The 23074-nt window shown below is 38.9% G+C and overlaps 1 protein-coding gene across 1 annotated transcript in view; it reads right to left on the bottom strand.

Annotated features, from left to right (window-relative positions):
- Nucleotides 1–3010: 3010 nt before the first annotated feature.
- The window catches only part of SAMSN1 (SAM domain, SH3 domain and nuclear localization signals 1), a 35737-nt gene continuing 15673 nt past the window's right edge, over nucleotides 3011–23074 (bottom strand). Inside the window, exons 2-8 of the mRNA XM_010154756.1 lie at nucleotides 21087–21158; nucleotides 20393–20548; nucleotides 17542–17662; nucleotides 15985–16136; nucleotides 13547–13753; nucleotides 12400–12550; nucleotides 3011–3444 (exon numbers count right to left, since the gene is read on the bottom strand). Of these exons, the coding sequence (XP_010153058.1) occupies nucleotides 3239–3444; nucleotides 12400–12550; nucleotides 13547–13753; nucleotides 15985–16136; nucleotides 17542–17662; nucleotides 20393–20548; nucleotides 21087–21158 (1065 nt within the window). The 3' untranslated portion in view covers nucleotides 3011–3238. The remainder of the gene's footprint in view (nucleotides 3445–12399; nucleotides 12551–13546; nucleotides 13754–15984; nucleotides 16137–17541; nucleotides 17663–20392; nucleotides 20549–21086; nucleotides 21159–23074) is intronic.

Below are 23074 nucleotides of genomic sequence, written 5' to 3'. Positions count from 1 at the left end.
TGTGATCTGCAGGCTAGTGTGCATGGATCACAAGACTGCGGTCTGGCACCCTGCTACCTTCTTACACAATAGAGCACCTCTCCTTTAATGCAATGGCAATGAATGACAGTCAAACGGGGCTGAGCATGAGGCAATGCTACTCAAAGCAGTGTTAACTTTGACCAGAGGCAGTTCTTCCCTGGGGACAAGGGTGCCTGCCATCACCAGAACTTTTATGCAGGTCACCTGTGTCTTTCCGAGTCACGGACTTTCTGCCACGGGCAAGCGGCAGTGCATGTGCTAGCAGCCAGCTCCGTGCCGCAGCCCCAGCCCCCCTGCTGCACCTGCACTGCGGCCCTCTGAGGTGGCGGAAAGCCCCGCTGGTACGGGCTAGCCTTGTTGGCTTCCCCTCTACTATTACTGTCTGGGTTTGCATCTTTTTGTATGCTTTGGAACTGCAGGCAACAGTGAACTCTCAGTTATCTGGAAATAAGAGACTTACAAACCTCCTTAACTGCAGAGTGAAGTTAATAAAAATGAAAAGGGACATGACACTGTAAGCAAGTGACAGAGAGGAACAAAACCTCTGCTGCTTGCTTCTCTTCCCTGTCTCTGTGGCAGTTTAAAGATTCCTCAAAAGTCACTCAGCTCTCCACCAGACTTTCTCCAACAGTTGCTAGAATTATCTTTTATGCAGATTATCCAGCCCTAAAGCCGGTCGGAGGACTTTGTGCTACTACAAACAGTTTAATCCATGATCAGTGTGATTAACAAGACCACTGAGAGATGAAAGAAGGTTGGGTATACTTCTTGTAGGAAACGCTTTTTTTTTTTCTTTGTGGTACGAAATTTCCTCATTCTTTTTCTCAGAATATCTTGAGAGAACGGAAGTTTCTCAGTTTGCGATCTAATCTGTCTGCCTTCACAAGAAGTTACAGATGTCTTGAACAAGCTTTCAGTTGACACATTTTTCTAAACAAGAAGCCCTTTGGACAAAGCCTTTCTGATTAGAGACAGAAGTGGTCAAACCACAGCTCATGACCATAGTTACCAATGAGTTAACCCTACACCTTTATCCTCTTGCCATCAGTCCAAGTTATGCAGGGTTTGGTTCCTGTAAAACGATCGCAGCTGCTGGGTGTTTTGCTCTGCTGAAAGCCTTGCCTCCCTCACTGTAACTAGTTAAGGCAGCCTATTTTCATTTGCAAACCTAAGTAAATAAACTTTTCTTGGTGCATTTGTATCAGGGTACATGTCTGGTTTTTCGTCCTTGACCCAGCTAACTTAGCCGTTACTTGACAGTCATAATCATATTTAAACTTACCTCAACATATTTTTGCAGGTTCAGCACTTCCACAGATGTGTAGATAGATACAACCTGAAGACTAAGCCCCTCTGCCGCAAAAGCCAAAAGATAAGCCTGTCAGAGGAATTCAAGCTGAGTTTAGTCCTCTAGACTGAGGAGATGATAGAAGCCAACCCAACAACACTATTTCAGAAAAAGTTATTGAAGTCATATTAAGTGAAGTCAGTAGTGTGTCATGACATACTACTGGTTAGAAAACAATTAAGAAACGGATATAGCTGTTTGATGCAAGCTGTCATGTACTTCACCCCTTCAAGAGATTTTGCATCCCCACCATGCCTGGCAACATGGGGTCATTGCTGCCAAGTGATAATGACTGTTGCCAGCATAAAAGGGAAATTAAAACCAAAACCAAACCTTAGCATCTCCCATTCTTGCTTATTTTTCTAAGCAGAATTTATTTACTCCAAATCTTTGAAATCTAGTTAATTCAATGTTCTAAAATTGCCGTTTTTATACTACTGCCTTCAAGCAGATGTGTATTAGGAGTCTGACAGCAGAAGCCAATGAATGGTCATGAAAACTGCAGAAAGCTTTTCAATGGGGTGGTGGGGGGGTGGGTAACAACAAGAAAAGCTTTCCATTTGTTTACAGTATTTCTTCAGAAATACTTTTTTTGCGGTGGAACTTTCCATGTTTCATCTCTTCTGAAGGTGTTTTCTTTCAAGCTGTCAGCAATATGTGGAAACTTTGTATCATAAATGCAAAATGCCCTAAATTATGAAAATTGTGTGACTAATTGATGAGCAAAAAGTTTCTCTATTGATTTGATCCATAGATTATTTGTGTGGTAAAAATGCTCAGTGGAGTTGCCATTTACTGTGTTAGTCTTATAACAGAGCAGTCTTTGAAGTGTAATGACCACATTAAAAGTCAAGTAGTTTTTAAAGGGCTCAAACACATGATTCTGTTTATTTTTGAAGGAAGTACTCTAAAACAAGACAGGCAGTTAAAATGTGTATTCCTGTGCAAAACATAGTGGGAAATGACAGTAAAATCTCATATAAAAGACAATAGTTCACAATAACCATATTAGCTTCCAGGTTTTGTATACAAACAAATACCCTATTAACAAACTTCACACACAAAAGGCAAGAGCTTCACAAAAAATGAACATAAAAGCAGAGCATTGGTACTGATTTTCTTTGCTCCAAGCCTGCATTCTCTGTATACTGCTTGGGAAGAATGACAGCTGGTGGGTAAGTAACAATAAAGAATTTGCCTGTGCATAAGCCATTCAGATAGCTATGTTCTCTAAAAGATAATGAACACAGAGAACTTGATTCAGATTCACACGACAGGTCTTTTGTTCCTCCAGATAAAGTGTAAGAAATGATAGTCAACTTTAGAGCCCGTTTTGGAGAAGAATGGTATGAAACAACTTTAATATCAATGAGAATTAACTTGGTTCTTTTCAAAGTGGGCTGTGAATATATCCACCTTTTTATTACAATGATGTATCAATGAAAATACGTTCTGTACAAATATCAGCTAACACATCTGAAAATAGAGACAGCGAGAATAACCTGTATCTTTTTAAAATAAATATGTACAATATTTACATTTTGGACAGTTCCAGAAATGTACATGTCCAAATTATGTACCACTACCTAAACCAATTATAGAAAATGCAATTGCTGTACAAATATTTATAAATACATATTTATGAACTTTTTCAGTGAAATGTCTGTGGATTTACTGAAAAGTAGAAATTCTTATTATCAGCTAGCATTTGGCTATCAAGTGTCCACATATTAAACAGTCCAGAGCATTATACATCAGACAGAAGTAGATTTTCGGTGTTTGGAATATTTTGTGTTCTGCTTCTATGCCATCATAACAGCAAATCTGATTGTCTTTTCTGAAAATCTGCAGAAAAGCAGCAGGACTGATTCAGTTTGACTCAGCTATTGTTATTGACTGCACCATGTCAGACAGGGTTTCTGAGTCTAATTCTTCTTTACCATTATCTGAATTTTCCGAGGAGATATAACATCCAGAATCTCTTGGGCAGTCATTTAACTGTGATTTGTCAAAGCCATGTTGAGTGCTGAAGCTCTGCGTCTCTTGACCACCCTCACTTGTCTGCTGTTGTTCAACTGGAAGGAACAGAAGAAGAAAAAGATGTCAAAATAAGTATACTGGGAAGGAGTTTGAGATAGAAATATGTCTGATCTTGAAGAACTGTAGAAACAGGGTTGGTAACATACACAACTAGATTAATATCTTTTTCCTTTCAGAAACAGAAACCTCAGCATCAAAGAACTAAAAATACATCATTACATGAGCATAACAACCTCTAAGCTGATGTTGAGGTTGGCTTTGATCCTGCAGTATATTGCTCAGAGATGAATGCTGGAGACTTTGGCCTCATCCTTTAGACTGAAGTCCTTCAGACTGTCCACAGGTGCAGCAGTGACCATGCGTGGTCAGCACGGCCCCAGTAGAGATGGCAGCTTTTCCCCTCCCTCGCTCACATATTCCAGAGCCTGCTTGTGCAATTAATCACGTAGCCTACTGTGCCTTGTTTCTAACATGTCGCATTATAGATGTTGTCTCTTCCGACTGTGACCCCCACAGTTTACCTACTCTGTGCACTGTGTAGTGAGAAATGATGTGCTGGTCTTCAGCAGCGCTCAGCATGAAGATGTGGTAATCAGGCTTTCTAAGACACTGGATTTCTCAGTGGATGTGGGTGGCTGATGGAAACTTCCTAAGCTTTGCTTGATACTCGAAAGGTTATTTTCCAAAACAAAAAGGCCTCAGAGAAAGCTAAGATGCCTAACTCCTGCTGTATGGTTTTTGAACACTGTTCCAAAACTAAGTAGAAGGAAGTTCCCTTGCAGAAGGAAGTCCTTTTTTAGATGCTGTATGACTAATCTATTCAAACTCAGAAATCGGCAACTTGAGGACGACTGACCTTTGAAAAAATGCTCAACAGGTTATGTTTGTGTATCATGAATCTAATATAACTTATGGTTAAAGTTTGTGTTCATATTTTATGTCTGTGAAATACATGATGTGTATTCACAGTAAATTTCTTCAGAAAACAAGCTATAAAACATAAAATCTTTCCCTTTCATACTTTTCCTTATTGCCCTCCTGTAACCGTAGTTTTGCTTCAAAATGTTGCTTGCATTCCAAAGTGTAAGGAACAGATCTCTCAGGAAACATAGTTCTATGTCAGATTTTAACCCTTCAGAAAAATGGTATTTTGCTTTTGCAAAGAAAGTTCCCTTATTTCACTTAACCTGTTACTCCATGGTTAAATAGTTAGCTTCGAATCTTTAGTCAGATTTAAGCTCTCTCAATTCACGTACAGACAGAATGGAAGTCCTAATACATGAAGGATTTTATATTAAACTAGTTTGGCTACAGGGTAGAATCCCAGAAGTATAAAATTTCCACCAGGAAAATTTGTACTGACATTGGCTTCAGTTGTTGTAAATTACAAGCTTTGGTGACATGGGAAAGATTTAAAATTTTTGTTATTATTTTGAAAATATCTTATGCTATATTGTGTAACAAAGAATAAATTAGAAATTAAAAATCAAAATGTTTCACTCCGAAAATACTGAAATGGAACAGCAGCAGGACAGTCAGGACCTTTCTTCATTGTATGAGATTTCAATAAACTTATTTCCTAAAGTATTTTGATATATTGAAAAACATTTCTAGGACCTGATGGAAGTCTTGAAGATTTGTTTGGACTGATTAATTCTGTTTAATTCAGTTGCTTAATTAAGTTAATAAACTAATCTGATTTTGAAGAAAATAATCCAACTTCTCAATAATTTTTGCATTAATAGGCTACAGGCATGAACTTATGTAATTAAAAAAAAATCTGATTACTTTAAATACTTTCCAAGGACCAGAAGTCCCACCTTGTTCCCAAATAAGTTAATGGTTAATTGCACTTGTTTGAAAGAGTACACCTTTCATCAAGTTTCATTGATAAATGTAACTGGTTGATCTCCTTCTCACCTTACGGAACATAGTTTGTCATGTCAAATGTTATCTCTTTGCAGGGAAAATATTTGATCACGTAGGGCCCAATTGATTTCTGATTTAAGTCAGGAAGGAATTACGAAAAGGCATTACACCAGGAAAGGTATTACTGCTGCTATTAGTAGCAACAGAAGTAGTTCAGCACAAACAATGACAGATGCCCCAGTAAAGCCTTGTCTAAACTGTGTCATTAGCCCCTCGAATCCATCCCACTGGCACGGAGACGCCCCAGGTCTTGGTCACTGTGGGCTGGCGAAACTCAGCCCATGGCTGGGTGAAGTCCTCCTGAGTGGCTGCGACAGGGTTCCCCTGCCCCCCGCTGTAATCCCCTCATCAGCCTAATGCTGCTTGCTGGTACTTTTATCAGCTTCTCTAGCATCATCTGCTGCCCTGGCAAGCAGTGACCTAAAAGTGTTAATCCTATTTACATTTTGAAGGTCAAAGAGGAACCTTCATCCACTTTGTTTGTTTTACAATGGAAAGAAGACCAAGAAACTAGCATATTGAAAATAAAATGCCATTTCAGTGAGTGTGTTACTGCCCTGCAACTAGTTGTGATTATCTGAGTCGTTCCTATGTGAAAACAGATCCTAAAGTCCTTTGTAAAGATGTCTTTCCCTTCTGCATTTCAGGGAGAAAGACACAAACAAACTTGGGACTGAGATTTTCTAAAATCTGAATTTAGACCCGTTAGGAGAATAAATTTCTATTTACAAAACATACGGAAATGTAAAACTTGTGTCTCTTCCCATAACACTAGAAGAATTTTTTACATAGAAAACTGAAACCCAAAAATGTTCAGGTAATTCAGACAATGAAAATACTATATTTTCTATTTTTCATTTTGAGCAGAGGGTTGATGAACAACCCCACATATTTTTTAAGAACAGACTGAAAGAAAACTTTTGTGACCTTTTTTCCCCTCTTTTTAAAGCAGCGTTATATATTATGCAGCATCTACTAAACCACATGAACAGGATACTGAGTGTTATAAATATACATAGCATGCAACTTTAGATGTTGCTTTATGAGAAAAGAAACTACAGTTTTTTATCATTTCATTTTTTGGGTCTCACATTCAGTTCTATTTAATGCTTTCCTCTAACATGTACATGTTCAAGTTTCACATTAGTAAAGGTAAGTTTTCTGTCTTGATCTTTTGGACATCAGAAGAAAGATACAATGCACAGGAAACAGGAATTGATAAAATTAAACTGCCGTTAGATGTTGCAGAATCATCAGAAATAACTATCTTATCAACAAATGGGAGTCCTATCATTTTTCTACAGTAAAGCAGTTTCATATAAGATAAATAGCTTTCAGTCACTGTTGTCTATGATATGGCCAGAAGAGCCCAAGATATGCATCATTTTGACACAAATATTGTCATACTACTTTAGACGGTAGGAGTATATTCAGGCTTCCAAAAAATAAATTTAAGGCCTTTAGCCTTGGTCATAGATGTGTGATGCATACTTATCTTCCTTGCTATTTAGATCTTTAAAATTAATATTTGTTGTTCAATGACAGATGTGCATGACAAATGCAGGTATAGAGCTCTTTTTTTCCTTCACCCGCTTTTTTCCCTTTTTAATGAGTTTAAAGTCCTGATTAAGAAGACACTTTAAGCTTAGGTTTAAGGCAGTTCAGCTCATGAATGTACTGAGGTCACACTGACTCCCGTGCGGTTGTCAGTCTAAACCAGATGAGTGGCAGGAGGCCTGGATTTTGTCTTGAGGGAGAAAGGTCACCCAGCAGCAAGCCATGCTTCCTGAGTGTGCCCTCTGAGAGTTGGCCTTCATGCATGTTTACCCCAAAGGAGAACCGGGGTAGGAGCACCATGCTTTAGGCTGAGTCCGTTGTGTGCCCCCTTGGAAGGTGCAGCAGTGATGTGCTGAGCAGTGCAGTACAGCAACTAAGTAGAAAAAAGTGTGTCTTCAAATCTGCTGTTAGATCTCCCAATTACACGTGAAGGCCACCAATCAACCTGTATGTGGTGCCTGCGCCAGTTAGACCACCTAAGTGTTAAAATTAAATGAAAAATCACAAAGCATCAAAATCAGAAAGGATCATTTTCAAGCAGTAAATGGTACTCCCTGCAAAAGACAGAGAGAAACCTGAAGTGGGCCTGCATACATGTGCAATACTTGGAGTACTCAAAACAGTAAACCTTTTGTGGATATTTACAGGTATAGAATTTAAAAAATTGCACTCACTGAAGTCAGTGGCACAGCTTTTCTGGGAGGGATACTTAACTGATGTGAGAGAAGTTTCTATGGTGAAAATAGAAACAAGCAGCTTCTTTTTTTCTCTAAAATCTGCAAGTAAACGGATGTGCCTGAAAAAAGGTGAAAAATACTAATACTCATGCAAGGATGAGCTTCCTTGGGAAGTATGGAAATATTATGTCCAGGTTAATGAGTTGTACCACAGTACAGAATGGGAGATTGTCTTTGAGCACTGTTTGACCTTGGCATGATATTGTGTAATCCCACATGCTTAAAGGGGCAGTCCAGTGTAAAAATGTTCTTGTGATGCTAGGTCCTCACGTTAGGAATGCAACTGAGAACTGAAAGTCATGACCACAGTTATCTGCTATCTTGCTGCCCAAGTACAATAAATAAGAAACAAACCTTATCTGGTACTGACAGTGGGATTTAGAGTATGATCTGGCACTTAAATATAAAAAATAAGCTAAGAAAGAGGATCTGGGGAGATAAGCATAAAATATTATCACCCAAATAGCACATATGCACCTTTTTTTAATCTGTATAATGAACTGTAGGCACATATCCAATGAACTCTATTTCTTTTTTAATTCAGGATAGCTTTGGACTAATGTAACCTACTGGACTTCAGGAATGAACCTCTGAGCTTAGATAATTGTAAGAGAGAAGAGAATCAAAGCTATTTTGCACACACAAAAACCTGTGTCCTAGGAAGTGGTCAAGAAAAAAGTTTCAAACTTCTTTTATTACTTTAGTCATTAACCATCCAGCTACAACTTCACTTTAAAAATAGCATTCTACAAAAGCACAGACATCCATCTCCTGTCCAAAAACCATCTGGGAGAAGAATGGAAAGCTATTAAGAAATATGAAAAAGAGCAGGTTTTTCCTCCCCAGCCATGAATTCATGGAAAGCAATAATTTTGTCCCAAATATATAGGTCTGATTAACTTATAGAAAATCTAAAAAGAGATCTGGAGGGTTGGGGAAGGTCATGAGGAGCTTACAAGACCTTGAAGTTCTAGGATAGCCTTGCTATGTGAAGTACTTGAAGATGATGGATTTGGGCCTGGACCCTGTGGAAAGCTAGAAAGAAGATAGTGCACCGTCAGGAAGCAAAGTTTGTTTAAAACGCACTATGTGGTGGTAGCATTTCCTAAATAACATTTTCTAATTCCTGGTGTGACATGAGTAAAGTTTTCCCTTTCAAATTAATTCAGGTCTGAATCAAATATAAGATGAAAAAATTCTCAGTGACAGAAATCCTACATTTTGGATGGCTTTAAGAAGTGTATAATGTGGAAACTATTGCTTCAGGTGTTTTGGTTAAAAAGCTCAATACCTGTTCATTCTGCAATATGAATTCTATAGTCACAGGTATGTGGCATGAAGCAATGATGTGGTATAATATACAATAAATGTCAAGAAAAAGCCAAGGAAAAAAAAAGAGATTAAAGGCCCTGTAAAAACATCTGGACATTTCACAATATCAGGTATCACATTAAGGAAATATTAAATCTCATTTTACTACATTTATAGTAGAATCTAGTAAAGTGAGGCTATGTTCCAGCGCACTTGGCTGTTCTGAATAATAGCAGGGTCACAAAAACTCAGAAACCCTTGCATTTCAACTCTGGACCAAACCTGAGACTCCATCCATTAATCAAGCACATGCTTCATGGAAGCACAAATGTAATGCAAAGACATGGAAGTCTCCCAAGCTCTATGAGAAAGATGGGCTTAGAACAGTAAGTATAGTCTATGGCCTTAGTATTTTTTTTTCAGAAAGCTCATAAAAAGTGAACTTTTACCTGGAAGGGTTCTGCATTTCTCTCTAGAATACTCTTGGCCAGTAAACAGATTACCTTGTAGCTGTGGGTCATTATGCTGCTCACTTCTAAGCAATGCAAAAATCAATTTTAATTAAAAAATCATTTATGCTGGACAGAGTCATGCCCATTTAGGGAAAAAAAAAATATATATATTGACCAGGGAAAGTTCAGTTCAGATGCAGAATTCATTTTCACAGTAGCACCCATGTCTTTCAACCCAATTTTCCAATCAGATTGACGTGAGGACAAAGAGGTCAAATGATTCAGATGAAGTCAGACTCATGCTGAGCTTATCCCCAAGATCATCTTGACTCCCCGTCTTTCGTTACAGTGACTTAACAGATGGCTTCTATCAATTTTAGTCTTTCGTATCTTCCTTTTCAGAGCAAGTTGTTAAATTCGGTTCTGTCACCAGTCACGTGACAGATGCTATGAACCTTTGGCAACCAGATAAGGCAAGGATTTGATTCAGTCCTCATTCAAGACAGTATCCCAAACCAGGAAATTATTTATGCATGGCTTACCTTAAAATATATATGAGTCTTATGAAACTCAATTAGACTTAAACGAATGCTTATAGCTGGCATGGTATATAAAGATGTCTAGGTTCTGGTCCCTGTGAGTATTCATAAATTCTGGTAAAATCTTTTTATTGAATATGAATACTAGAAAGATTTGCTATACCTATCTAAAGTGGATGTGAAGCAAATACTCATTTCACCTCCTGATCTAAGACGACAGTGTCATCACTGATTTTGAAGCATGCGCCACTTTATAAGATTTAATGTTATTATTTCCAGAGCCATTACAAGAATTTAAACTATTAAGGTACTATACAGATAACATCAGGAACACTGTTTTGCCTGGAGAAGTGTCTTAATCCCATGCTGCCAGTTAGGAAGAGCCCTCTTTGGATAATTAAGGTAAATTTATTAATTTTCATTGTATGGGACATGTAAGGACCTTTTTAGGCTTGATCTTTCCACAGGTGTATGCGGAATAAGTGTTAAGACACCTTCAGAAAAGAGAAAAACTTTATGCCATCTCCTAAAACATTAGGTGTCTAAGGCTGCTTGCTATGTTTTTGTTACACAAGGAATAGAAATAGAACACCATATCCTCAATACTTCACAATAGTTTGACACTCACATGGTCTGTTAAAACCCATAATGTGCTGGTTTGGTGTGTGGTTTTTTTTTTTTTTACACTAAAGGTTTACAAAATTACAATCTATGGCTTTTTTTGTTTTTTGTGTTAAATATTGATATATTAAAGTATATACAATAAAAGGTGCAGAGTGAAGCAAAACTAGTTAACAAGAAATACACACAAATATATGTATACTCTGTGTAAGGGCAAACTGGGGAAATAAATGCTTTTCTAGATGACCTCCAGCTATATCCCTGCAATATAGTTATTAGGAAATATTTTTTTTTTTTTCCCTGGTTTCACTCTTTCAATCATTACTTCTACACAGAGGGCCCTTCAAGAGTTCTTTTCTAGCCTGCCATCTCACAAAGCTACAGACCAGAAAGAAGTACTGATCCTGGTGAGCAAAGAAAACCCTTTAAATGCCCCTCCAGTGTGTTTGCAAGATCTTACATTTCCCTGGAAGCTGACTAAGAAGAGGCAAGACTACATGTACAAATGGGGTCCCGAAAAAAACCCCAAATGAATAGTCAAAACAAAGGTTAGCAAAGACATGAAGAGGGAAATTAGAGAACATCTGCAAGGAGAGCTGAATGGAGGAAGTAGCCGACGGCATTCTTAGAAACCCGGAGAGATTAATGCCCTGACGTACACAGGGTTATACGTGTGCATGCAGATATGTGCGTACGTATGTGCACGTGCTGAGTGAAAAATGGAAAGTGACCTATCTACCAAAAAGAGAAAAAGTGGACAGCTGACAAAAAAATATATCAAAATATCCCAGCTATATTTTGTTATATTTGATACATTCTGATTGTGATATTTATATCCCCCATATAAAATGTAAAAACCCATTGCTTTTCCAGGTCTCCTTTTCTTTCTTTCCTATACTTCTCAACAGCAAGTGCACAGCTGATTAAATGTTTGCTCAGGCTAAGTGGTGAGTATGCACAAATATTAATTAAGTAGAAAACATCTCCTGTTTTGTCTGAGTGTCTAATTAAGTAGATGTTTAGCTGAGGTTTCTAGGACCTTGACAGAAATTGTTTAAAATTAGAAGTCAGGCTGGAAATAACACAAAAATATTATGAAAAGAGTATTTGGTGTTCTGTATCGCAGATTTTCAACTCCCAGTGAAAAGAACAAATGCAGAAAACATAATGGTGATGGATACACATACATATACACATTGTATGATCAGCTTTCAGAAGCTCGCTAGAAACCTGAGTCAGAATCATTGTGAGAAAAGAATGCAAACCAGCTATTAACTTGGTGGTGTGGGGTTTGTTTTGTTTTGTTTTGTTTTAGAAAACCTTCCTATAAATGAAACCGATATGGATAAGGATTTAAATGTGGAATGAAGTGAGGGAAGGAAAAATTGTATTCTTTGGGACAATGTTGTTTAAAAAAATAAAGAATTATTTATGGTACCTATTTGAAATAAGCTCTATCTTGGTTAAGATACTAGTGCAGAGTTTGGGAGGCTTTATTTTCTGCTCTTGCACAGACCTTATGACTTTTGGGAAGTCACTTAACCTCCCTGAGAGTTGGTTCCCCAGCCCTAAATAAGACTATTCGAAAGCAATAGTTCCTACCAATCTGTAGTTTATGACTTATAAATGAGAAATTTTAAATCATTCATGTGTAACTAGTATAGCAATCACGTACATATCTAGAAAAGATGTACAGTTTGCTATCTGAACCAGTAAGAAAACCATCTAATTCTATGTTTCATATATAAAAGAAAAATAACAGATCAGTATGAGAATCACTATTTTTTTAAATGTTTTTTCAATTAAAACTTGCACATGACTCTTAACAAAGCTTAAACACTTACTGTCACAGTCCTGTAGATTTTCAATTGCTGATAACAATCTTGCCCTTTCTTCTGGGTTTGAAATATTTAATTCAATCAGGTGACTCTCCTGTAGATCCTTTAAGTCCTCTAGAGTTTCATAACCATTTAGCAAGAGGGTTGAGGCATATTCCTACAAAAAGAAACAAGCAAATCCTGTCATGTAAACAAGCACCATGCTTAGTAGAGGAGTAGGCACAATTTCCCATTTACTTTTTTGTCAGGTTGAAATGGGCTCCACTCTCCAGTGTGATTGACCTGCCTTCGGCATAAATCCTAAGCTGGAGAGTGAGAGAGGACAGAGGCAGAGATGCCTGGGGGTCCTCCTGACTATCCTGACATCTGTGTCTGAGTTGCCTACTGAAGTCCAGCAGCCACAACAGAGCTCTTCCAGAAATTATTGAACCTGCTGGACTTCTGTGGGTCACCCCATAAACACCTCCCATGCTGGGGCCGGCAGGGCCTCTGAGGAAGGGTGTCCTCTGCCTTTGAGCAGAAGGAGCCCTTAGATAGGAGCAAGGGTGAGGAGTTGAGCCCTCAGCCATGCTGTCACACATGGTCCCCCTTGATCTGTATGAAACTCTGCATATACTCCAGGGAAAGGAGTGTTTTCATCAGCACCAGAACAATAACTGTTATTAAAAATGTTACTGGTAAATCATGACCTAATTATGCGTTGACACTTAGTCAAGAACTAGGGTTGCAGAGAGGGAGAGAAGCACAACACGAGCACAGTGCAAAAAAACTATTGCTTCCTAAAGATCACAAGAAATTAGAAAGCCAAATTCTAAGCGTGGATGCTGGAGTCAGACTGCAGTCCTGTCCCTGAGGTGTCCACAGTCACAAACCCCCTACCCTTAGGCACACAGTTGCAGTCTGGTTACGGCGAATTGACAGGTCACCACTGTACCTCTTTGCATGGAGTCTCTTAGCCTAACCAAATGTTGTGGTAAAATGAAGCTTTATCAACCACTCAGCATCAGATACAATACAGACATGAAACTGCTTTGCTTTGCTGACATCAAAACTGCTGAAAACTGCCTTTCTACTTCTGCCTGTAAATGACACCCAGACCCGGGAGCACAGAAATGAAACATTTGAAACACAGCTGGGAAATGCATTGCCTGACCTGCAAGTGGACACAATCCAGAAGTTCTTGCAGTGTTTTTGGTTTGGTCCTTTTGCTTCCTCTGTGCGGCTTTATCTTTCTGGGTGCAGCTTCTTCTTCCAAGATAATATCCACATAAATGAACTTGAAGTTTCCTACTTTGTTGTTTAGCATGCCTGTCCATATGCCCATGGGGGTTTTGCAGATGATATCTATAATGTCTCCTTTCTAGAACAATAAAAAAGAGCACATTGCTGATTACACATTGGGTTCGTTATATGAAGCTTTTCCTCTATAGGCCAAAACCAGCACAGACAGCACAGAATCCTAACTAGTCAGTGCAAAGTAACTTTTTAAAATTAACTAGATTTAGCTTATTTGCTTTTATAAAAATGCAGCAAAGTGACTACAGAAAATGAAATTGATCCTTATCTCCACTGAAGGGGAATAGGGTTGCATCACTAATCAACTTCTGCTGGGGATAATGGGCATAGCTTTGGCAAAAAGCAAGGTACACTGTGAGGTTATTTTCCAAATATGTGCCAAAACATTTGTACAATAATCTTATTATCCAGCATCTAAAGGGTCTTCAAAAACCAATAGCTGAGCTAAATGAATGGCGAAGTCTTGCCCATTTTACAGTAAAAAACACTGTCTACATTTCTCAATATCTTAATTAATTCTCTTAATATTGTCCTGTCAGTTCTTCCCAAAGGACTGACAAATTTTACCACTGTTATTAACACAACTGACTGAGAAAACAGTGGACAATGGCTTAGCAGACAGAACTAAAGGACTTAGCCCTTCACACTTGTGTGTCCACTCACAAATGTGAGTGCAAAAAAGGCTGACAACACAGCTACTTCAAGAGGACTTTTTGGTAAAGGTGTTCACAGCCACACTGCGGAAACCAAGGTCTCAGCTCAGCAGAACAGACACTCTGAGTAATTCTCATAGCAAAAAGGCTCCCTTGTAAGTCATACCCCCAACACAACTTGCTCCCATGACCTCAGAATTGAGTCCTCTCTCTGGACAGGTAGCTCAGAACATAAAAAAAATGTGGAAAGTCTTTAAAGAGTTGTTGAACAAATCCCCATGTGCACCCTTTATCTGACATTCTGTTAAAAAGTTAAAAATCAAACTCAGTTTGTTAAAATATCTGTTAACAACTCCAAGACTTTTGAATCTTTTCTGGACTGGTCAAGAAACTGCAAGTAAAGCAGTCAGCCCAGTTTTGGTATAAACCCAAGTATGAAATTGACTGTGTAACAGTGCCCTAGTTTTGTTAAGAGTATGGAGCTTAGAGCTACAAGCACATTAGAAACGGAAACTAAACAAACATCTGTTTAAAGCTCTATAAGCACGCATATTATTCTACACACTCAGGGAGGCTCAGGAACTTCAGTGGTGGATGCAGACCAGGATTAGGCTGTGGCTCTACCCCAAGTTGCAGGCACACTTCAGGGCACTGAAATTTTGTGAGATCGATTTAGGGGATTTCAACCCTAAGTATTAGTTTATAATTCTAAAATATACATCCCCCATGACTAAAAAATGAACCTGTGTGAGCCAGCAGATGTTTGCCATTCCATGACCAGTTAAACAGTTTAGAAAGAAGTGCCCTAGGAGTGGAGGGCAAGTGATGAAGACTGCAAGTGCTGGTAGAGCAATGGCTGTAATGCAGGCCAGAGAGGAGGAGGGAGATACTGCAGTGAGATACAGGTGAGGATTTTGACAAAAGGAAGAGGCTATGAAGAAGAAGAAAAGATGCTGAAGTGTGAATATAGTCTGGGTATGAAGGTGTTTACAAAGAGGGAGAAGAAAGAGGTCCAGATTACAGACATGAGTAGTCTGAAGGATGATGATATTGAATGTATCTGTGCATGGAAGGAGAAGAAAAGGGATGAGCTTTTTATTAATGCCCAGCTGGGCCCAGGTCTGGATCCCCTTTTTCTCACTCACACAGGCTGAACACTCCTTCCAGGGCCAGAGAAAATTGATGGTTCAAAGGTGTGCTTAAAGAAAGACTTAAGGGAAAGATTAACTGTTTCCATTAAAAGCAAGGAGTCCAACTGAGTTTTTGATATATCTAGCCGTAATTGAAAAAGCTGGGGAGGCAACTTCACATCCCATGAGACTCACGTTTTTCCTGTCTTCACCTCCTCCTCTGTGGGAAGCAACATGTATTTTACTCTGAGGAAAGCCATGCTATCCAGGTAGATGCCGTGATGAGGTACCTACTTGAAGTCTTTGCTTTAAAAAGCCATTAGCAGACATTGGCTTTGCAGCATTGTCTGAACTAATTCCATATAGAAACATTGCAAAACCAGATTGGTCTTGCTTTTAGAGTGCTACCTGTGCTGAACAGTTAAAAATTCATTAGTAAAAATTCTTCACATGTAAGAAATGTCCCCTTGGCATTCTTACTGGAAAAAAAGAAATCCTGGTAGTTGTCTTACCTTAATTTTCAGAGAATCGGTGTCATAAGGACTTGGTGTGAAATCGGTGTGAACTTTGGCTCGACCACAGAAGGGCCCACTGTAAGGGACTTCATCATCAAGTCGGAGGCTGTCCCTGTTGCTTGTTCCATCCGAGCAGCTGGTCACTCCGCCTTAAAGAGAGACAAGTTGAGATGTCCTGCACCAAATGCCCAGACATGTAATTCTGCACAGCAGCTGAGAGAAAAGTGTTCAAAAGTACAGAATTGGAGAAAGAATGCACTGTGTGTGTTTTGACACATACCAGGAAAAATACATTCAATAAAAAGCATACTACAAGAGACTATAGAAAATACATAGGAGAGCTTTCATTAACATCTTGCCTACAATAATCTTTTTCTGGTGATGATACTAATAGACTACACATTTTACTTACAGAGTTTTTGAAATATTACCTCTGCAGATTAATAAAATGTACTCTAAAAATGCAATTTAGAGAATTAATTCTGCTGAACTTCTCCTGTTTATTCAGAGAAATGAAAACAAGTACTGTAGAAATTATGTTATTTCATTACAGAGCTAGCTGAAACATCAAAGGAACCTGCATTGCAGAGACAAATTTTAATCTTATCAACATTTCTGCCTGTCATTTTATCCAAGTTGAGCAATAAAATATCGGCACAGTAATTCAAGCAAATTTGAGAAAGCTCTGCAATATCCCATCCAAATATGTTTTTAGATAACAGCAGCAGTGTGTTGGAAGTAAACTCACATATACGATTTTCACAAATCACATCATAGAAAATGATCATAGAAATAGTTTTGTTTGAGGTGATTGCTTAAGTGCACAGCTCTGTCTCAGGGCCAGATTAACTACTAAGTGAAAATGGTCTGGACTGCCACTGAAGTGCCCACTTAGGCACCCCCCGTGGTGCCTGCAGTGGTAGCACAACAGTGTCATCATGGACAGCTGTGGCCTCCTGCCCAGCAAATGCCCACAGCAGAGCAGCAGATAGATAGGTGGAGTCAGAATCCACTTCTCATCAGAGATCCATCTGCCCTCTGGCTGGGGAATGGTTTTCAGTGTGTTTGTGGAGAAGCAGGTTGTATCTCTCTTCATCATGACCTGAAGCCATCAGGTCAGACCCCAATCACCCATTATCTCAGAGATCCCTCTCACTTTGTGCATCTCACATCTGCAAGGCAAAGAATGAACTTACAGTGACTACTCCAGAGAGGATGCTTGTGTGCCTGTACCCAGTGACTGCAACCCTATGCCTGCACCGTAGCAGTGATAGCCCCAAAAAACTTTATGGCATATATACAAGCAAAATCTCCTATAATCTATGTTATTATTTTACCCCATTTAATATTTTCACTCTTAAAAACACAGCTTACATTTGGAGAGAGGTATATCTACCCTACCTGCCAGACATTTAATCAAATTATACTTTTGTCTGCCAGACTGAAGAACTCTCCACTATCACATCTTTGATCACTAGCTCTGATACGTCAGACTTAAACAATAACAATATTGATCCAGTGACTGAATAAGAAGTATGGATATCTTGTACTTACTAGATGAGCTCTGGCCACTGTTCAGACTATAGAGACTTTCCATAGAGTCACTGGCTTTTAGGGAGACCTTCTCAGTGTGTATTCCACCACCAGGATCACTGTCATCTTTTCCTTCTTCGTTCTGTAACACAAAAATCAGATGTTAACCACCAAGAGATGTGTTTTAGACAAACATCTGTTTTTTAATTTTAAATTATCATTGAAAATTAAATCATCATTATATTTTATTAAGAATCACTCCAAAAGAGAAAGCATTTTAGAAGCTGATGCCTGATACTGAGGATGCCCAGCACCACCACTTGCTAGTGGGGATGCTTATGATCTTGGAGAAATCCCCTGTCTCCTCTCAGCCACAATCACTTTATTCCACTCTTGCTCAAGCAGCTAAACTGATTCTCCATGTCAGAAGACTGCGATATACCACAGCAGCGACAAAGGCTTGTAATGGGAAATTCACAGATAGCCAGATAAGTTGGTTTTTTTCTGATTGTCTCTAAGGAGGAAGTGTAAAGTTTAATTGTGAAAGCACAATATGAAGTGCTAGTTGAGGCCACTGTGTTTTGTGTTGAACTTCTGAAAATCATGGGTGCTTGGCAGCAGGCTGGCACCCCAGACAGGACATTCAGAAGATTACAGGCATGTACAGCATCGGTATGTTCTAGCACTGTGCTCACTACATTGCCCGACCTACCCACTGGCCCCAAGATGCAGTGCATTTCCAAATTAACAGATGCATGTTTCTCTCACAAAATTTAATAGTCACGTGGCCCCTTGAGTTTATAACATTAAATCACCTCAGGAATCTCATCTTATCCACAGGAATCTCAGCTCACACAATTAAGGAATTCAAAACAATAAGATCCATATTTCAGTAACAGGTAAGTTAGGCATGATGTAACAGCTAAATGAAATTATGAGTTTTCAAAGGAAGGAATTTTTTCAGTGGATTTCATCACATTGTCAATGTGTGTGATATTCTGATGCACAGGAAGAATCTTGCAGTACTTAGGATGTTACGTCATATTTGGGGAAATGTTAATTATGCATCAGTTGACTGATGAAGTCAAGCAAAGATGACAGCATGTTTATGAAGTAGAGACCCTTACAAGTACAAATAAAACATAGCATTGAAATGAAAGGCTTCATTGGTTTTCAACAAGGACGGTGCTTGGTGGATGAATCACTGGACATGAGCCATCAGTGTGCACTTGCAACCCAGAAGGCCAACTGTGTCCTAAGCTGCATCAAGAGAAGAGTGACCAGCAGGTCAAGGGATGTGATTCTTCCCTTCTACTTCACCCTGGGGAGAACCCACCTGGAGTACTGCATCTGGGTCAGGAGCCCTCAGCAGAGGAAAGACATTGGCCTGTCGGAGTGGGTCTAAAGGAGGGCCACAAAAATGATCAGAGTGCTGGACCACCTCCCCTGTGAGAACAGGCTGAGAGAGTTGGCCTGAAGAAATGAAGGCTCCAGGGAGACCTTACTTCAGCCTTTCAGTACTTAAAGAAGGCTTATAAGAAAGATGGGAAGAAACTTTAACAGGGCCTGTTGCAACAGGACAAGAGCTAATGGGTTTTTACTGAAAAAGAGTAGATTTAAATAAGATATAAGGAAGAAATTTTTTATGGTGAGAGTGGTAAAGCACTGGAACAGGTTGTCCAAGGAGGTGCTAGATGCCCCATCCCTGGAAACAGTCAAGGTCAGGTTGAACAAAGTTCTGAGCAACTTGGTCTAGTGGAAGGTGTCCCTGCCCATGGCAGAGGGGTTGGAACTAGATGATCCTTAAAGGTCCCTTCCACCCCAAACCATTCTGTGATTTTATGATTGTCACACCAGTTGGCACCACAACCCATAGATTAACCAGCGCACCCATACTGATTGTCATCATCTCCTGCAGGAATGAAGATCACACTACATGTGTGTCCAACCAGATAATTAATTGAATTTCTGTCACGTGAATAGTTGCTGTAAAGGTACAGAAGATAAATGTTGAAATTCTGATTCTTCTTTCTTATAATACAAAAATAGTGGATTGCAACTTCCTGAATTTTAGTAAAAAAGGCAAACTTATCTAATGAAATAGATATTCTTGTCTTTGACCTCCAAAAACTATCAAAGGTATCCTGTGAAATACTATTTTCTACTTACAAAGTTTCTTATTTTCCCTAGTTATTTGATACTGACAAATGTGAGCTAGGATGCAAACTAGCTAGATTTTTTCAGGATGGTTAGGTATGACAAGTCCTTTTTCCATGTGTTTTAAAATTTGGAACTCACTGACACAAGATATAGAGAAAACAGTGTTGCAGCATGTGAAACTTTTCTTTTATGTTTAATAAAGATAGGTTCACTGAGATTAGATGAGGTAAAAGCAGATAAGGCATATGATTTGTCACGCTCTAGGATAGGATGCTGACTGACCTTTACAAAATGGACTTTGGAAATAATTCTTGTATTGAAAGATAAATTCTTCTAATGAAGCAGTTTGTACAGGGTGAGTATCAGACTACTGATGGGGTTCATCTGATACTCCCTTGTGTCCACATCAGGAGATTTTTTTGTGATGCTTATCGAAATGCTTCTTAATGTCAAAGCAAAATTTGATGATGTAAAACTCCTATGTCTAACTTGGGCCTGTGTGATGCTTTAATTGTGTACGTGCATGAGTGTGTGCATTATCATGCACAGAAAAGAAAAGGTACGTAGTAAAAGCTGTTTTGAGTATGTGTAACCATGTTTTTGTGGCTTCTCATAACTAATAGCTGTTTGAAACATGAACAGGAAAAATTCACATAACATTTTCACTTCACATGTATTATCAGCAAAAATGAGATCCTTAAGCCATATTTACCATCTCCTCAGAGACTGCCTTGATGTACTTTTTACCCATCTTTTTCTTCATGGTAAGGGAAATGGCTCTCATCTTCTTGCCCAAACTTCCTCCATTATTTGCTGCTTTAGTTTGTATGGCATCTCCAATGTCACTTATAGTCTCCAATTCAGGTATCTGATTTGAAATAAAAAAGAAAGCAACAGCTCACCATGAAAATGAAATTCAGTGTAGTGGAATAGGAAGTACAGGGAAATATTAAGGACAACAATTCAGTTAGGATGACAAAAGTCAGTCATAACCATTTTCCTGGGGAATTGTACCTAAACAAGTTTGTAACACACCACTGTAGAAAAGAAAATATATTTTATGCTGGAAAATGTTGATTCCCTTTGCTTATTTTTCTTAATACAAATAAGAATTGAAGTGATTTTTGCAGGTGTCTTCAATGACACATCTGTGGGTGTCACACACGTGCCAGTTGCTTTGGCATGCACCAACCTTAAGCGCACTTTTGTCTTTTTGAAAAGCTGTACATTAAAGTACCCAAGTTTAGGTGTGATTCTCTTGTTCATTTTGGGAAGGACTCAATCACCCAGACAGATCCAGGTACACAAAGTTCTCACCAGTGTAAAATTTACACAGTAGCTTCCCAATGTTTTTGCATAACTGTCGTGGGAAAGTGCACAGAAGTAAAACTTTGTGTTATACAGACCTCAGGTGAATCATCTGTCTTTGATATTGAGTGATGCCTGAAACGGTCAAAGCTTCCAAAGCTGCTTGTGCGCTGTAAAGAAAGAGAAGACAAACCCTGATTCACTGGTGGTGTTTTGTTCTGTTATTAAGACTTAAATACAACTGTCAAGTCACCCGTTTATGTTAAAAATTCCTCCCAGATCAGTGGACCATGAACTGCTACATCCAGCTAGAAACAAACTAGGCGGTGACTATAGGGGAAAATAAATTGTGACTGTACAGCTAGAAGCAGAAAAATGAGTAAGAGAAACAATACTGCTTCAAATACTATATTAGGCAATGGATAGGATTATGAATTCTTCTATATCAGTTACACATTACTTACACACCGATATCTGTTACACAGATGTGTTAGGCGAGGTCGCTGTCTGTGAGCTTAGGAAAAGAGCTATTTCCATAAATATTATACAAGCTATAGAGTTGGTTATGGTGGTGTAAACTGGCAATTTACACCATTTACTTTCACAGCTGGGGAGATTGTTTATGGTTCTTTACTAACAGGAATCAGCAAGGACCGCCAAAGGTTATGAATACATTTTGTCCAAAATGCATAAGTTCTAGATAGACTAAGTAACAGAATAATCAGATGGGGCTTGTGTTTTTCTTCCCAATCTTCCAATTGGAAAATCTGATTCTTAAACATAAACAGGTACAATTTTTCCCCTGTGCCACAGCTTTGCTTAACATAAGAAAGGCTGCATCACCTGAGCTGTTCTTTAAGAGACTGTGAACAGGTTGCTTTTATTTCCTTCTAATTTTCAGCCTCTCTGTGTGTGGATAATTGATACGGTAAGGAGGGAAGTGGCACAGCAGCCTTTTGCAAGAGAGGTCATACAGGAATACCTTCCAGACATGCCCAGGCAAAATTATCCGACACTGTGCGGCCCATGGTAGCGAACTGCATAAAATTGTCATTGATGACAGGGCGGAAGTCCCTTTAAGTGTGGCCTTAATAACAGCCAGAATTCAGACATTTATCAACTCTATGGTGTCTTTAAGAGCTTGGTTTTACATCTTCACCAGTAGTCAAAGCTAAATCCATAACAACTCCTTTCTTTAAAGTTCTTCACTCTTCCATACTAAATGAAAGTCTTTTAATACAGTATCAGAGTTCTTTCGCAGGGTCTACTATTGTATACTATGCAACATCATCTCAATATATTTCTGAGTATTCAAAATCCCCTCTGGAGGTAAAAAACATGGAACTAATAGCAAACCACAAAATAAATACAGTCTGAAATGATTTATTAAGTGAATTTAGACTACCTGGCTACAGTTTTCCTGTATTTATACATCCATTTACCTTGCCCACGTGATTCAAACCTGTTTCTTGCTCCATTGCTTTCTTCCCCCCAGGACACATGATCCGTCTTTTAATCTCCCACCACATTTCTAAAGCATCCATCGTGCCCCCTTCCCTGGCATCTCCAGCTACCTCTTTTCACTCTCCACCTGGGAACGCCACAAGCCTCCAAGGGGCCTGCAAGCTCCTGTCTCTGTTCTACCATTCCAGCCTCCCAATCTTTCCTATCAGGTAAGACTTTTCATGATGTAGCCTCAGAGGCAACTGAGGTAGCTTATTCTTCGGGCAGGATGTTCATCAAAACTATACCGGCTACATGGAGCACACACATACCTCCCCTGGCTGCTTCCATCCAGGAAGGACCCCATCTTATCCTGTCCCTGCTTATAAATCACAGCGTTACTATCCATATCAGCTCCTTTATCTCTTACACACAGTCACTTTTAAACTAAAAATAGTTTGTAGAGAGGAAAAAAAATAACACAAAGCTATGGGAAATGAAGTGAAAATACTTCTGAAAGTCTCGATTTGAGTAAAGCAAAATCAGCATCCCCTGGAACACAACTGAAAATAAAAGCTCGTTGCTGTTTAATTTCCCTGTTTTCCCATACTTATTAACCAGATCCCCCTGAAAAATGAAAAAA

This window comes from Eurypyga helias, unplaced genomic scaffold, assembly GCF_000690775.1.
Source record: "Eurypyga helias isolate BGI_N326 unplaced genomic scaffold, ASM69077v1 scaffold5967, whole genome shotgun sequence".
NCBI classification, from domain to species: Eukaryota; Metazoa; Chordata; class Aves; order Eurypygiformes; family Eurypygidae; genus Eurypyga; species Eurypyga helias.
The sequence above is the reverse complement of the archived record's forward strand: the minus strand, read 5'-3'. Positions and strand labels throughout refer to the sequence as shown.